Source organism: Nyctibius grandis, chromosome 3 (assembly GCF_013368605.1).
Source record: "Nyctibius grandis isolate bNycGra1 chromosome 3, bNycGra1.pri, whole genome shotgun sequence".
NCBI classification, from domain to species: Eukaryota; Metazoa; Chordata; class Aves; order Nyctibiiformes; family Nyctibiidae; genus Nyctibius; species Nyctibius grandis.
Window position 1 is genome coordinate 74512663 of NC_090660.1, and position 14748 is coordinate 74527410.

The window sequence follows — 14748 nt, forward strand, 5'->3', positions numbered from 1 at the left end:
CTGAAACTGCTGATGTTGGTGACTCCCCTAACATCTTTATGCGGATTTATCTTCCTGTTTGATGTCAGTAATTTGGGACTATTAAATACCCTAACAAGGGTTTAGGGGTTACATCCCTGAAACAATATGAACGTTTTTCTTAATATTTGAAATACAGCTTTTAATTGAAATTTAATTTTAATATAAAATTTTAGTAGTTGTCAGTAATCTATATGTGACACAAAGAGTAATTGGAATACCTTAAAAGGTGATATACAAGTTAAATATTCTTTTTCCATACAAATTATTGTTGATATGAGTAATAAAAGACAAGATTATTCTGTTTTACACTTTATTTCATGTTAGAGCTCTTCTTCTATTTCAAGTCCCTTGTATATCTTTCCGTATTGCTAAAGAAGTAACGTGTTAAGCTTTGGATGAGGGTGGAGATTCTGACAATTTTTTTTTTTTTTACATTAGAGGTGATGTCCAAAATGGAAAAAAAAAGCATTTTATTCAGTTATCTTTAATGGTTACATCTGAGTGCCTGCTGGCTGCATGAACTTTGTAACTTTCCCACTGCCATATCTATGTTATGGAAATATGCTGCTTGGTGGGACTGTTCGTGTAAAAACTTGACTTGTGCAGCTGATGTCAAGTTTTGCCTGTGGCTTTTTTCTAAGTGGAATCGGGTCCTAAAGGGCTCACCCATGCAACGAAGGCTGCACAGGTTAGCCCACTGTGGTTACACGCTGTTCTTGAAGCACTTCAGTGCACTTTTAATCCATTTGGTTTTCCACGTTGTCAGGTAGTGTAGCAGAGAAACTGAAACTTGTTCTCTTACCTCACTTGAATGTTTTAAGCTTGTGATTTTCATACACAGAACCAATCTCTTTTTAACTGCTGTTCAAGTCCTAAAAAAAACTTAAATTTGAAAATAAGTCTTTTTCGCAAGCTGACCATTTTAATAAATCTTTTTTTTTTTTCCAGATTTCATTAAACAGAGGAGAGCAGGACTGAATGAATTCATTCAGAATTTAGTTAGACAGCCAGAGCTATGTAACCAGTAAGTAGTTTCATTTCTGTTTTATAAGAACTATTTAAAAGACATCAGATGTCAAATACAAAATTGTGAATTAAGTACTTTTAACCAGAAAATGTATTCTAGCTGTTCAGTGCTCTGAAGTATAATAAATAAACTTTAATATGGCAGTTCATTCCTTCAGGAAAAATGTACAATGTATATTGAACATCCCTTTTTAAACTGTTTTCTTGATACTTTCAATTTGGTATGTGAGGTTATTTTAGGAATAGTTCCAGTGTATTTTAAAATACATTGAGCTAATACATGTAAGCTCATATAGCACAGAAGTCCTACCAATCTATATAGCATTTTGTATAACATGCTGCAATCTTGGCTGAGAAATTGATACTTTAAAGTTTTTATTTTTAATACTTCTTTGCAGTCCTTTAAAATTACAGATGTGAACATTGATCAGTTACACTTCTGGCTTTCATGCATTTTGGAGATTGTTGAACACCTGCAACTGTACAACAGCCTTTTACTGTGAACATCTTTTATTTTTTCCTGCTGTGAATTCAGTCATGGACAAAGTTACTATAGTAACTATTTGAGATGTATTACAACATGCTCTATTTAATCAGCCAGTTGTCCAGAATAATTAATGCTGAAAGGTAATTAAGGTCTGGTTTTGTTGTTCTGTCTAGTGAAAAGCATTAACCATAACTTTATTCTTGATGTTATGATATCCAAAGATTCTGAAACGTAAATTGTTGCATCATGAGCCAATATTACTACAATATTCAAACCACAGTGATTTTTGTCTGCCTGGAACTTGGGATACAAGGCAGACCCTGAAATAGGTCAGAATTTGGAGTTCATATAAGACAGGAAGAATTAAACTGAAATGATGGTGGGAAACTCTGTGACTAGTCTTGTTGCTTTAAACCTGAAAGGCTGAAGGTAACAAACTGATTTCAAATAGGGTTTAGGAATACAGAATGTAAGTGATGGAGACTGGGAGCCTCAGATAGTACAGGACATGAATTAGGTTCAGTAATGCTAATATGAAATACAGGAGCTGGAGAAACAGCTCATCTCTTCTGATCCTCACTTTACAGAAGTGAGGAGGATGAAATGGATTGAAAATAGCAAAGCAAGTATATCTGCCTCTTACATAAAGTTACCCTACTTTATATATACTAGGGATAAGATAAAAGAGCAGCTCCATAGTAAGTAAGTGCTCTTCTTGTACTGAATGGCTCATGCAGAGTTTCCTATCAGTGGCTGCCCCGAGACCTTCTCAAAGAACTTTATCTCTGAAATCTAGGTAAGATTTCTTCCTTGATCAGCAGGTTGCCTTCTAGAGAACTGAAGGAACTTGAAAGATTCAAGTCATCTCTTCAAGTGGTATACAGGCTATATGTGATACCCATTTGTTTAGGAATTAATTTTGCCTCACTTGTATTACATTATTCTTTACTCCTTCACTGTGCTGTTGGTAAGAGAGATGTTACATTCTTTTGAACTTACTGTTGGGTAAGCCTTGCTTCCTGGGAGTGAGTTCTCAGATTTCTCTTACTTTACCTCCTTTCTCCTAGACCTCCTTCCCCAGCCCCCACCAAGACAGAAGCTAGAAACCAATGCTGAAGTTAAAATGCATCTCCTTAGGTACTGTGGGAAGCTTGTAGTCTCTTTTGCCGGTTCCTGAAGGATCCCATTTGTGTCCTGCAGCTGACTGCAAGGATTTCTTACGTTGTCTTGTCAGTGCCCAGCTAGAATGCACTCTGAATACGAAATCACCATCTTCCACTTTAAAGCAAAAGGGGACTGGAATGTTACTGCCATGTACCTCTTGGGACACGCATCCCTCTTTGAGATAGAGACTATGTATTTCATTCTGTACTGAGTTGAACTGTTTCATTAATTTTGGAAAACTAAAAATGGTTTTAAACTCTTTGGGGTTTTTTTTGAAAGAAAGCTGGTTTCCTGGTGGTTGCTAGCCAGTTAGAACTCATGCTTTGGATAGTGTTCTTTCTTCTAATAATTACCTTTTAATGCAGTTGTGCAGAGCATTTCCTTATGAAGTCTTCACATACATATACTTTTAACATGTCAGTTTTTTGCAAGTGGAAAATTTTATGTACTGTATGTAACACATTCAGCAATTGAATTATGTTGCTATAAAAGCATTTCTTGTACAGTCCTTAATTACCAGGGCTAAAATATAAAACTTTATGATGAGTAACTCCTCTGTACGCTGCTGTTTAATCCTATGCTTCCTATGGTTATGGCTGAAAATCATGCAGATTATCAGTGTGCTAATGAAATTAACGGTGTTTCTAGCCCAGATGTCAGAGCATTTCTTCAGATGGATAACCCAAAACACCAGTCGGATCCATCTGAAGATGAAGACGAAAGGAGCAGTCGGAAGGTAATAAAACAAGTAGAAGAGTCTTCTAAATTTTAGCTACTTGAGGGCAATCTTAGGTGTCTTATTTACTGAAAATTGCTGGTTGGTTTTGCAATAAATCCCCTCCATGCCCTTTTAAACAAAAGTGTTCCACTATGGGCTGTAAGATATTTTTCAGTCATATGTGGACTGCAGAGAGAGGTAAAAGTGATTGCTAGCTCTGTCTTGCTTCTTCCCCACTTGCTATATGGGTTAAAGGAACACAGCTTTAGTCATAGCTTAGCTGTCACGGTTTTTGCAGTCTCTTCAAAGATTCTTCCTAAGAACATCTGGCAAGGAGCAGGAGAGATTGAATGTTTAATTGTCTCTTTGTTTGCTTGTGTGTTGTTTTTTTTAAATAGCGGGAGAAATACAATTCTCTCAGGGGAAAAAATGTAGTCTTTCCAAAAGTCACTTAGGAGCAAAGATGGATTTGATTTCATTTCACATATAACACTGTGTGAGGTCTGAAGCCTTTTTTGGCACAAAAGCCATTACGTGGCTAGATGGATTCTCTGAAAATTAATTTACAGCCTCCAAAAACAGTGCTGTTTGAAAAAAGGAGTATTTCTAGGAAGGCAAAAGTGCCGTATTTAAACTTGTTTTCTCTGTGGCTTACTTCTTGGAATACAGGTGTGATCTTAGTACTTCTATTCTTATTCAGCCCTTGTTAAAGATGTAAGGGTTGTCATTTTGGTTTGTGTGTGATCCACAGCGGATTTGGTGTTTTCTGAAAGTTTCACTTCCAAAGATGCCAGTCTTTGCTGCCTTTTTTTTTTTAATGCTTGACAGCACTTGTGAGCATGCTGCAAAATTCTAATTTAAAATACCAGTTTCCTCCTCCTTTGAAAGGTATTTTATGTAATGTGGAATGATCTAAACCTTCTGTCGAAAATTAATGATGTGTCATGCCACAACAAATTCCAAAATAGGAAGCGAGCTAATGCATAGTGGCCTGGACCATACTTTTTGATAGAAAATTCACCTTCTCATAGTTACTGTAAGTGATGAAGCTGAAGAATAAGGAACAAAAACAAGCCCTCAATAAAAGAAAAATCTTAAAACTTATATAGTAGCTTTTTTAAAACGGTCCAATACCATTGTGTGATTGGCTTTTATTAGTGAATAGTAGCATCCAGCGCTGCTGTCAGGGCATTCTCTGCTTCTGTAGGAGTACTGGTTTTGTGATGCCTCCCAGCCTGTCCCCAGGTAACTTGTATTCAAATGCAGTTTATCCTTCTCTGATAAAGTCCAAAACCACAATGAGGGTACAAATACTGCTTTTTAAATTAAAAACAAAATGGAGAAAATTACCTAAATGACAGTGGGTTCCTCCTCTCCCTGTAATTTACAAATTCTGTCTGGGTGTGTACTGGTAAGATTCATGCCATTCCTGGAGCTGAGTTAGTTAACCCTTAATGTCAGGATAGAGAAGGTTGGTAATGTTTTTCTTGGGGCAGGGAGAATGTTCACTTCTGTTTTTTTTAAAAGCAGTATGTCTTTCATTAATTACTCTTGCATAAACAGTGTGGGTTTAAAATTATTTTATTGGTAAGATCTTGGAAAATTTAGAATAAAATGTAGAAAATACATTCCTGGAGCAGATACAGAAAGGGTTAAGTTCTGGATGAGGAACAAGTTGTTTGTTGAAATGCTCTTAAATTTTTATTCCTAATCTTGTCCTCTGTGTCTGGACACAGTTATTTTGTTACCTTCATCCTTGAATAGGATGTGTGTAGAAATAATTTGTGACAAGGTGGTGATAGCCAGATAGTTCACCTTACAAAGTTCCCAATCTGGATGTTAGATCTCTTTAAAATGTGTGAATATATGGATTGAGCAAATTAGTAGAGTATTTTGAAATTAATATTGGTTGAAATATAAGAGAGAATTAATATATATATATATTGAAAATAAACCTCTTTGCTCTCCCAACAGTTAAACTCTACCTCACAGAATATCAACTTGGGACCATCTGGAAATCCTCAGTAGGTTTCAATTAAATTGAATTAAAATGTAATTCAATATAATGTAAAATTTTTAGTTTAATAAAAATTTATTCAAATTAATTTTAAAACCTGAAAAATTAGATTGAGTGTAACTGTTAACAGTATGAAGAGTTCTTTGGATGTATGCCTTTATTTGTTGATTTGCATGCTCAGGAGGAAGCAAAGCATTGAATCCTGTGCTACATAACCAACCATTTTTAAAACATTTTTTCCTTTTCACCTTCAGATTTTGTTAGTTTGCTATCCTTTTACTTAAGGATGCTATAGCAAAGATGACCTCTCTGTCTTGGGAGTGGTCGCACAACTGTTAAGAATGCGAATGGTTTCTGAAAACAAGTTTGTTGTAATGCATGGCAAAGGAGCAGCTTGCCTTGTTGATACTACAAACCTAGTTCCTGCAGTCATAACTTGCTTCTCTGGTGTCTTCTGTAGCGTTTCTGTTCTCAGTTCTGTGTGAATCTGTGCTTTTCTTATCTAGGAAATGACTGCTATTTTGGTTTTGCCTTCCTCACAGATTTGGTCTGGGCTAACAGGAGGAAATGCTTAATAGATTGCAGTAAGAAATGAAATTTAAGAGCACTTCCCTTCAGGGGCAATAAATGGAGAGGTGTATGGTGTTGTAACTGTTGTTTTGGAATTTGAAAACATGGATGATGGTTTTGCTGACAAAAATATCTCTGCATTGTATTTAGAAAAAATTGAGGGAATCCTGGGAAATAACTGAAAGGAGTGGTGATGTGGGAAGTGGAAAAACAAGAGTGGGTTCATACGTACACACACAGAAGAACAAGGTGTTAGGGCCTCCCTCCTATTGCTGTAATTTAAAATGAGAGACGAATGGATGGAGGGAAGGATGGGATAAGCAAAGAGAGAATAGATAACAAACTTGGTCCTTCCTTCCCTCATGTAAGCTTGAGAATCCATTTGGCCCTCTGGAAATGAGAAATAAGCTCCAGGAAAAGTCGTGGGGAAATGGAGACTTAAAAATGATGAGAAACTAGACTACAGAGAACAAAAGAACAGTTTTGCTCTTCCTTTACATCTTAAACTTACAAAATAAAATAAACTCAAAGGATGCCACTTCAACACTTCCCCTGGAGGAAGATGGAATTGCAAAATGAAGAGGAGTCATTGCCTCTGAGGGAAGGTCTGCAGGAGTCTAGATGTTGGGTAGAATGAAGAATAAAGGAGGGTGCTAACAAACCGTTCTTCTCGCATTACAACTCGAGTGCTACACTACACTGCTGTACAGCTTTAAAGTGTGTAATTTCTCCCCAGATGACCTGTCTCCTTCCTAAATATCTTTCAGTGCTAAACCAACAGACTTTGATTTCCTGAAAGTTATTGGGAAAGGCAGCTTTGGCAAGGTGAGCTTTTCTTATTACTGTGTCTTACCCTGGTGCAAGGGTGATAGCTGGTGTCTTCTGCATGATGACTGTTGCTAGACTTGGCCAGAGGTTTTGGAAGTGGAATCAGTCTAGGGTGGCGTATAAACTGTCGTATGGGATCCCTGTTGCTGCTTCTTTATAGCCGTGCCATTTTTTCCCTGGTGTGGCAGTTGTTGCCTGCCTTGGTCACTTGTTGGGAGTAACAAGAGAGCATTTCCCTTTCTCGTTAAGAGCAGTGGGGATCCTCTGTTTCCCCCAGAGAGGAAGGGAGGTACCCCTGTGCTTATGCAGCAGCTGGAGTACAAATTGTGCATTTCCCTTTGTTGGCATGGACTGTTTTGTCAAACCCCTAATGCTATGGAGCAGTGTGAGCAACAGCCTGTTGAAAACTGACTTAAATATTGATAGTCTACAAAGACGCAACAGAGAATCCCTCTTGAAATCTTTGGTTTTGAGTTATTTTTCAAGTTGTTGTTTTCCATTAAATTATCTTTAAAACTTACAAAACCAGCTGAAATTGATCTTGATAGAGATTCAGCAGGTCCTGGAAAATAAATGTTATAATTCAGTCTTTCATGGTATCACTATCATGACAGATTTTACTGAACTGCAGCAATCACATTTCTTCATTTGTTTTGAATTTTACAGGTTCTTCTTGCAAAACGAAAACTGGATGGGAAATACTATGCTGTCAAAGTGCTGCAGAAAAAAATTGTTCTTAATAGGAAAGAGGTGAAGAGAAATCTTTCTCCACCCACCTCCCTTCCTTTTTCCCTTAATTACAAAATTGTTCCTGTTTACTTATTGATCTTTTACTTCCAGCAAAAACATATTATGGCTGAACGTAATGTGCTTTTGAAAAATGTGAAACATCCATTTTTGGTTGGATTACATTACTCATTCCAAACAACGGAAAAGCTTTACTTTGTCCTGGATTTTGTTAATGGAGGAGAGGTATGTGATGGTTGTGTTTGGATTTAAGTCTCTCTATTTTGCTAATTCTAGGTGGGAGGAACAAAATGATCCTTTACAAGGGGCTGTGATCAGTATTCTCCCAGTTTTTAAAATTCTGTTATTATCTGGTGTTACTACAGACTTCTATAGCTATACAGACTTTGTTCCTCTTCTTATCGACAATTTTAATCCCAAATTTATTCATGGTTGTGAGATACAAATACTGTATTTTACAGTTACATAAATGTACCTTTATTACAAATTAATCTTATGTAAACATTTTTGACCATGTAAAACTGTCTTTTCCCCTTGTATCTGTGTTAACTGAGATGGTAATATTCTGAAAGCAGAGGGAAGGAAACTAGCAACTGAATTTACTCCATATTGATATCATTGGTAACCTTGGTATTATTCTGTAGCTCTGTGTGGTCCAATTACTTCTTGCCAAATAGCCTTATCCTCAGGATTCTTTGCCTTGAAACGATGCTGTTGAATCTGAGGAGCCATTAAGTAACTTGCGGGAAAACTTCTGAAAGAAATGGAGAAAGTCTGTATATGTTTAAATATACTTCTGGAGCAGTTTGTCTTCAGCTAGGGACCTGTTGCTTTTCAAGTACCCGGTACTTCCAGGAGTGCTCGAGAAACTCATGTATAAACTGGTTGAATAGCCAGTATACATGAGAAGGGTATAAAATGTTGCTTCTGTTCCTTCAAAAGGTTTTGTGGAAAGTCAAGGGTCTTGTAGACTAGTAATACCTGGACCTATGTAGGAAATTAGTTGTGATTGAAGAAAATGGTGTAGTGAAAAATTACTGTATGAAAGGAACTATCTAACATACATGCTTTAAAGAAAAGCTGTGTCTTGTCACTTGCTATGTTTTCAATTTGGTAATTGGTGTAAAATGCTCACATTTCAGAAGGTCTTACAGGTGCTTAAAGCAGAACAGGAAAAAAGGATGATACAGGATACTGTTGTAGATGATAAAATTCTGGTAGCTGAAAGAGCACAGGACAAGGGGTAGAATTTAAATAGTTTGTTTTGGCGTATCTCAGGGCTTCCTGTTACATTGCTGCAGCTGGATATACACAGACAAGTAAAAAGTGTGCTGAATAAACCAGGATGAGATATGAACTGGGGTATACATTAGTTCATATTCATATGGCCTACTGGCAGTATTTATGGTGCTCCTAGAGCTGGCGTTCCGACCTCTTCAGATGTCAGAGTTGGGACAAGATGGGCCTTTCTCTTGTCTAATGTACTGTCATCTTATTTAGACAGAAGAATGCCAAAGTTGTGGCCAGAAATTCAAAGCAGAGCAAACCATCCCATTTCCAGGCAAACTAAAATACAGTTCAAAACAGCTTTCAAATTTGAATTAAGTGCTTGTAAAGCTTTGGTGGCTTTTTATTTTTTTTCCCAAACTTTGTAGGCAGAAAACAGACAATTTCTGTTTTCTTAAATTTTTTAGAAGTTGAATGGGTAGTATAGTTTCATCTCTATGTTTATGATTTAATCTTTGGCTAGACTTCCATATCTGCCCAAACTATTTGGAGCCAGACAGCTCTCTGTAGTTGAGGGAATTTGTGAATCAGCTTGGAATATACATCTCCCAAAGTGATCTACATCTAGGTGGTTTCAGCATACAATTATAGAAATACTTACATACAAAACTTAGAATGCAGGCCTATACAGAAATTGAAGATTACTTATTTGACACTGGTTTATATTCTGTTAGGAGGCTGTCTTGCATGATTTAATCTTGCCAACCTCTGTCCACAGCTTAGTGGTTTACTCTAGTTCCTTCTGACTGGTCTTGGTTTTAGGGGAATGTTTTTATCTGTTCAAGTTACCGATCCATTTCTGAGCTACAAAAAAGAGGAAAGGAACTGAGTTGAAGAATGACAAAGTCATGAAGCAAAACCAATTATATTTTATTTTACGTTTTTTAAAAAAAAAAGTAGACAGCTAAATAACATTACTTTTTACTGTTAAAATTAAATGTTATTAACCTGTTCTTTGTGTGTAATGTTCTTATTTACTATTTGCGTATTTACAGCTGTTCTTTCACTTACAAAGAGAACGTTCCTTTCCTGAGCACAGAGCCAGATTTTATGCTGCTGAAATAGCCAGTGCACTGGGCTACTTACACTCCATAAATATAGTGTACAGGTAAGTTTCTGAAATATGTATCTTTGTCCTGCAGAAGTTCAAAATAGGACAAATTACTGATAAAAACCACTACATGAAATCACCTTATGGGAAACTCGAACATAACAGTTTCATCAAAACTTGAAGCTTTCAGCTGAAGAATAAAAGTCCTTGCCTCTGAAGCTCTTGTGTTAGTGACGGCTGTTTTGAATTAATACGATAATTTTTTTTTAAATAGGGATTTAAAACCAGAAAACATTCTTCTAGATTCACTAGTAAGTATGCAACGTTATTTTTGGTTTTCTATGTTCTCTCACAAAATTGACACTTATGTGTATCCACATGTTCACCGTGTTCTGTTTTTAAAATACCACTCTTTCTTAAACAGGGTCACGTTGTGTTGACAGACTTTGGACTTTGTAAAGAAGGGATTGCAAATTCTGATACCACTGCAACTTTTTGTGGGACACCAGAAGTATGTTGACAACTTTCATGGTTTTTTGACTAGTAATGACTGTTTTTGACTAATAACTGTTGACTATTAATACTTGTGTAACTAGAAGATCAAATATTCCATTTTGTACTGTTGGAGATTTGCAGTCTTTCAACAAGCTCTTTCATGAAACCAAACCAAAGACAAGCTTTTGCAGATCTGTTCTTTGTCTTTTTTACTAATACGCAGTGCCTCCTACTTAACTACCCACATGTCCATAACTCATCTCTTCCTTCCTCCTTTTTTCTAGCCCTTTTCAAACATTCTGTTCCTCCCATGTCTCCTAACTGCCGGCTAGACACAGGACAGTTAGTTTGTGTAACAGCTGCAACAGATTTGCCAGTATGAATCTACTTACCGTATTCTGCCACTGATTGTTAGTAAGTTTCTCAGGACTTAATATCTGTGAGTCTTGAGCAAATTTTGCATATGAGTGAAACTAAACATGCTGACTGAGTTTATTCAATTCTGTTGTCTCTTTACTAAGAAAACTAGGCTGGAAAACTCAGAATCTGGAAGTCTTGAATACATATGAGGGATTCACTGAAATGCCAGGATTAGTTGCTTCGATAATTTGATAAACATATTTCAAATTATAGAAAAGGCCTTTGAAGGCTGTGAAGGATGATTGAGGTTGAGTATTTAGCTGAAACATTTGAACTCAAAGAAAAAAAAAAAGGCAGGTGGCAACATGTGACAACTTATCCTAGTTACAATGAGAGTAGGAATTCATAAAGCTGAGTGGTAAATGTGAGCTGAAACAATATTTGTTGAACGTTTTGGAAAGTTCAAATGACAATATATAGAACACTGGTAACTCTGGATCTGTTTGAGAAAATCTGTGGGGTATTTTCTTGTGTTCAGAGGCTTAGTCTTCACACTTACCTTGGACTTGCATGAATTGCAGCATAAGAGAATGCTAATGCTGTTGCTTCATGTGAGTTCTTAAAAATATCAAGACTAAACATAGCAGTTGTGTATTAGCCTTTCTAATACAAGATTTAGATTAAAATCTTTCATGATGCTACTAAAAGTGTAATGATCTTCTCAGTGTTTCTAAACACTGAGTTGAGTGACAATCCAGCCATAGTAATTTTATATTACATATTCACAAAGAATAGTCTTGTATTATGAAGTGGCAGTCCTTATGCTGTAGTGTTAGTAAGCTCTGAGATGCTGAGTAGATTTCTTGCAAGGCAGATGGAAACCAGTTAGCATTGTCATTCAGTGTTCAATGGTATCGGATGTTTATCACAGATCAGTCAAGTGATACCTGTTTGACAAGAATCTCTAATTTAGCAACTTGAAACTCATGCCCTTATCACGATTTACAGTGAAACTTAATATAGGTCATACAGTTTCTCAATAATGATAGATTTGAAGCAGAATTAAGATCTTCTCCTTTCGTTTTTATGTACTGGATAGAGAGCATGCAGGCTTGAGGATGGCCGAATAGACATGGCTAGTAGCCAGCTTGCTGAGAGATGTCGCATCTGCAACAGTGCAGCAACCTATCTGAAATGTAAAACAAGTTTCATAATAGAGGTGGCAAAGTAGTTTGGCAAAACAATCCTGTGTGGGAAGTATTGTTTCAGTTGGGAAAACGGCTGTCCTACTTGGTAAATGACCAGATGATGACAAAGTATTTGCCAGGTTTGATGAAGGACAAGATAAATACTTAGCAGTCTTACTATTGCTACGAAGCAGCTTTTCCTGAAGGTGTTTACTGTGATGTGACTAAAACCTAGGTTTTATTCTTGCTAGCCTAATGCTCTAAAATACTTTATTTTTTTTATTTTAGTATCTTGCACCAGAAGTCATTAAAAAGCAGCCCTATGACAACACAGTAGACTGGTGGTGCCTTGGTGCAGTTCTTTATGAAATGCTTTATGGGCTGGTATGTACTTAATATGTGGGGGGCAGGGGTTGCTTCTCCCTCTCTCCCCCTATATGTGAAGTAACCCTGGAGTGTTGTTAAAGAAGCTAACTTTTGCAAAATATTGAAATACTCCACTTAAATGGATGAACAGTTTGTCTTATACTTAACATAGCACCTGTTTTTCTCTTTCGGATTTTACATTGCCTCTTGATGTCTAAAAGTTTGCTTTCCAGTGAACTGCTGGACATCAACTCCGATGAAGACAAGTAGTCATCACTTTGTGGGAATGTGAGAGTAAACTGAATCAACAGTGATAATACCCAATAAAAAACCCAACTTATAAGTGAAATTTTGCCAAATACTGGAATAAATAAAATTAAGCCTTTTACTTAGGTCTCCCAGAATTTCTCCTAGCTTTTCCACTTCTTGATGCAGCATTGAAACAAAAATCTTACTATGCGGCTTCTAGCCATATGTAATCACTCCAGTAACAAACTGTTCTGCTAGTTTACTTGCGTTTTATCTCTTCCCATAGGACCTTAAATAGGGAGACAGATTTGTTTTTCCACTCTCATGTTCTTTTCAGGCAAGTTCAATGGGAGCTTTGAAGCTGGATGGCATCTATGGCTACTTATGAGTGTGAGAACATGTTAGGAGAAGAGGAGGTGGGTGGGGAAGCTATCAGGTGTAAAGATCTGGCAATAAGGATTACTGAATTAGAAGTTAGCAGTGCACAGGAAGAGGTAGATTTCTTCTTCGCTGCTGGCAGTTTGTATTTCTTATAGAATCATGTACCAATCCATACGCATGAAACAAAATGTGGCATGTGGCTTCAAGTTCATGTATAACTTCTATTTTTTAGCCTCCTTTTTACTGCCGTGATGTTGCTGAGATGTATGAGAATATTCTTCATAAACCTCTAGTTTTGCGCCCAGGAATCAGTCTTACAGCCTGGTCTATTCTGGAAGAACTTTTGGAGAAAGATCGGCAAAACAGACTTGGAGCAAGGGAAGATTTTGTATGTAATGTCCTAATTTATCAAGCCCTACTTCATTTAAAGGGACATCACCAAATTTATGTGCACAGCACAGGCATTATAGTTGGAGCTAGAGATTGCTCTGTTATGTCTGTCTCTGTTTTCCTCCATTTTATTTCTTTGTTAAGACACCAGTGTGGTCAATCCCGTAAAGTCATTGGGGATAGGAGAGGGGTGATTGTTATGGGGTATAAATACTTTGAGCTTGGTTGCTGCTGTACCGGCCAGCAAAGGAAAGACAGTTCCTGGTGTAGTAGTCACTAAAGCGTACTAAGGGAGGTTTCACTGTTCATAGTGAAACTGGGAAATAATCAAAAGAAAAGGCTGTTTTCTGGTGATGTCAGTGTAACTAACTACACGAAAAACAGCCCTCAGATAAAGAGGAATGCTAGTACCATGCAAACAGCAGCTCTTTTTCTTTTTTTAGCCTTAAAATCATGGCAAATGTTTTCCCAGTGTAACAACAAAAACTTTGTTTGCAAGAAGGTGATGTGAGAAAATATAGATGTTTTCAGAACTGTGTGACGAGGAATGATCTAGAAGATTGTGAGATCTTCATAGCCTCCTGTTTGCAGCCTTAACGTTAGGTAGTCTGTTAAACTTTTAACAGAGCATTTAGACTATGACATCATACTTTCTCACGGTGTGGAGCAAGATGAAAGGCTAGCAGCATTTAGCATAACTGTTTGCTGCTTCTTAACTAGTAAGCATATTGCAGAGCTGTTGAAGCAGCTGCTTCTCAGACAATGATCTGCTTTACAAAAGCTAACAAAACTTTAAGGCAGGAGCAGAAATACTAACAGAAAACATTCCTGCTCTGTGGTAGACTTCAAGGTGCTTGATTTTAAGGCTTAAAAGTAGAAAACATGACCTTAAAATAAAAACAGTTTGTAGAGGCAGGCTAACATTTGAATTGCTATTTTTACCAACTACAGCTTTTATTGCAAAGTAAACTGTGAATAAATAAACTGATGAAGCATTTGACTTCTTTATGTGCATGGAGTCTGAAGTAGTGTTTACTATGATGCACAGAATGGATTTCTGAAATACCTAAAATCTTTATTCCTTACTGCAGCTTGAAATTCAAAAACACCCATTCTTTGAATCTCTCAGCTGGACTGATCTTCTTCAGAAGAAGATTCCGCCACCATTTAATCCTAATGTGGTAGGTTCCTGATGCCTGTTTTAGTTCATATATGCCAAATTTCTGCCTTTGAGGGCTTATGCATTTGCAAAGAATGTTTGTTTCAGAAGGGTGAAGAATGGGAACCCCCCAGTGCTGACTGGACTTTGGAGCAGTTACACTGATACTTTTTTACTTAAAACTCGCTTCAACATATTACTGTTTACTCTGCTTATTCCTGTCAAAGTATTGTCAATTTTTGTGG

The 14748-nt window shown here is 36.9% G+C and overlaps 1 protein-coding gene across 3 annotated transcripts in view; it reads left to right on the forward strand.

Moving 5' to 3' along the window:
- SGK3 (serum/glucocorticoid regulated kinase family member 3) overlaps nt 1-14748 on the forward strand; it is a 60293-nt gene that overhangs the window by 43298 nt on the left and 2247 nt on the right. For 2 of the 3 annotated variants that reach the window (XM_068395967.1, XM_068395968.1), the window contains exons 5-16: nt 970-1045; nt 3347-3434; nt 5391-5440; nt 6771-6828; nt 7498-7581; nt 7672-7803; nt 9861-9973; nt 10191-10227; nt 10341-10427; nt 12247-12342; nt 13187-13342; nt 14436-14525. In XM_068395967.1, coding sequence (XP_068252068.1) covers nt 970-1045; nt 3347-3434; nt 5391-5440; nt 6771-6828; nt 7498-7581; nt 7672-7803; nt 9861-9973; nt 10191-10227; nt 10341-10427; nt 12247-12342; nt 13187-13342; nt 14436-14525 — 1067 coding nt within the window. The remainder of the gene's footprint in view (nt 1-969; nt 1046-3346; nt 3435-5390; nt 5441-6770; nt 6829-7497; nt 7582-7671; nt 7804-9860; nt 9974-10190; nt 10228-10340; nt 10428-12246; nt 12343-13186; nt 13343-14435; nt 14526-14748) is intronic. The other variant, XM_068395969.1, reaches the window with a different exon arrangement.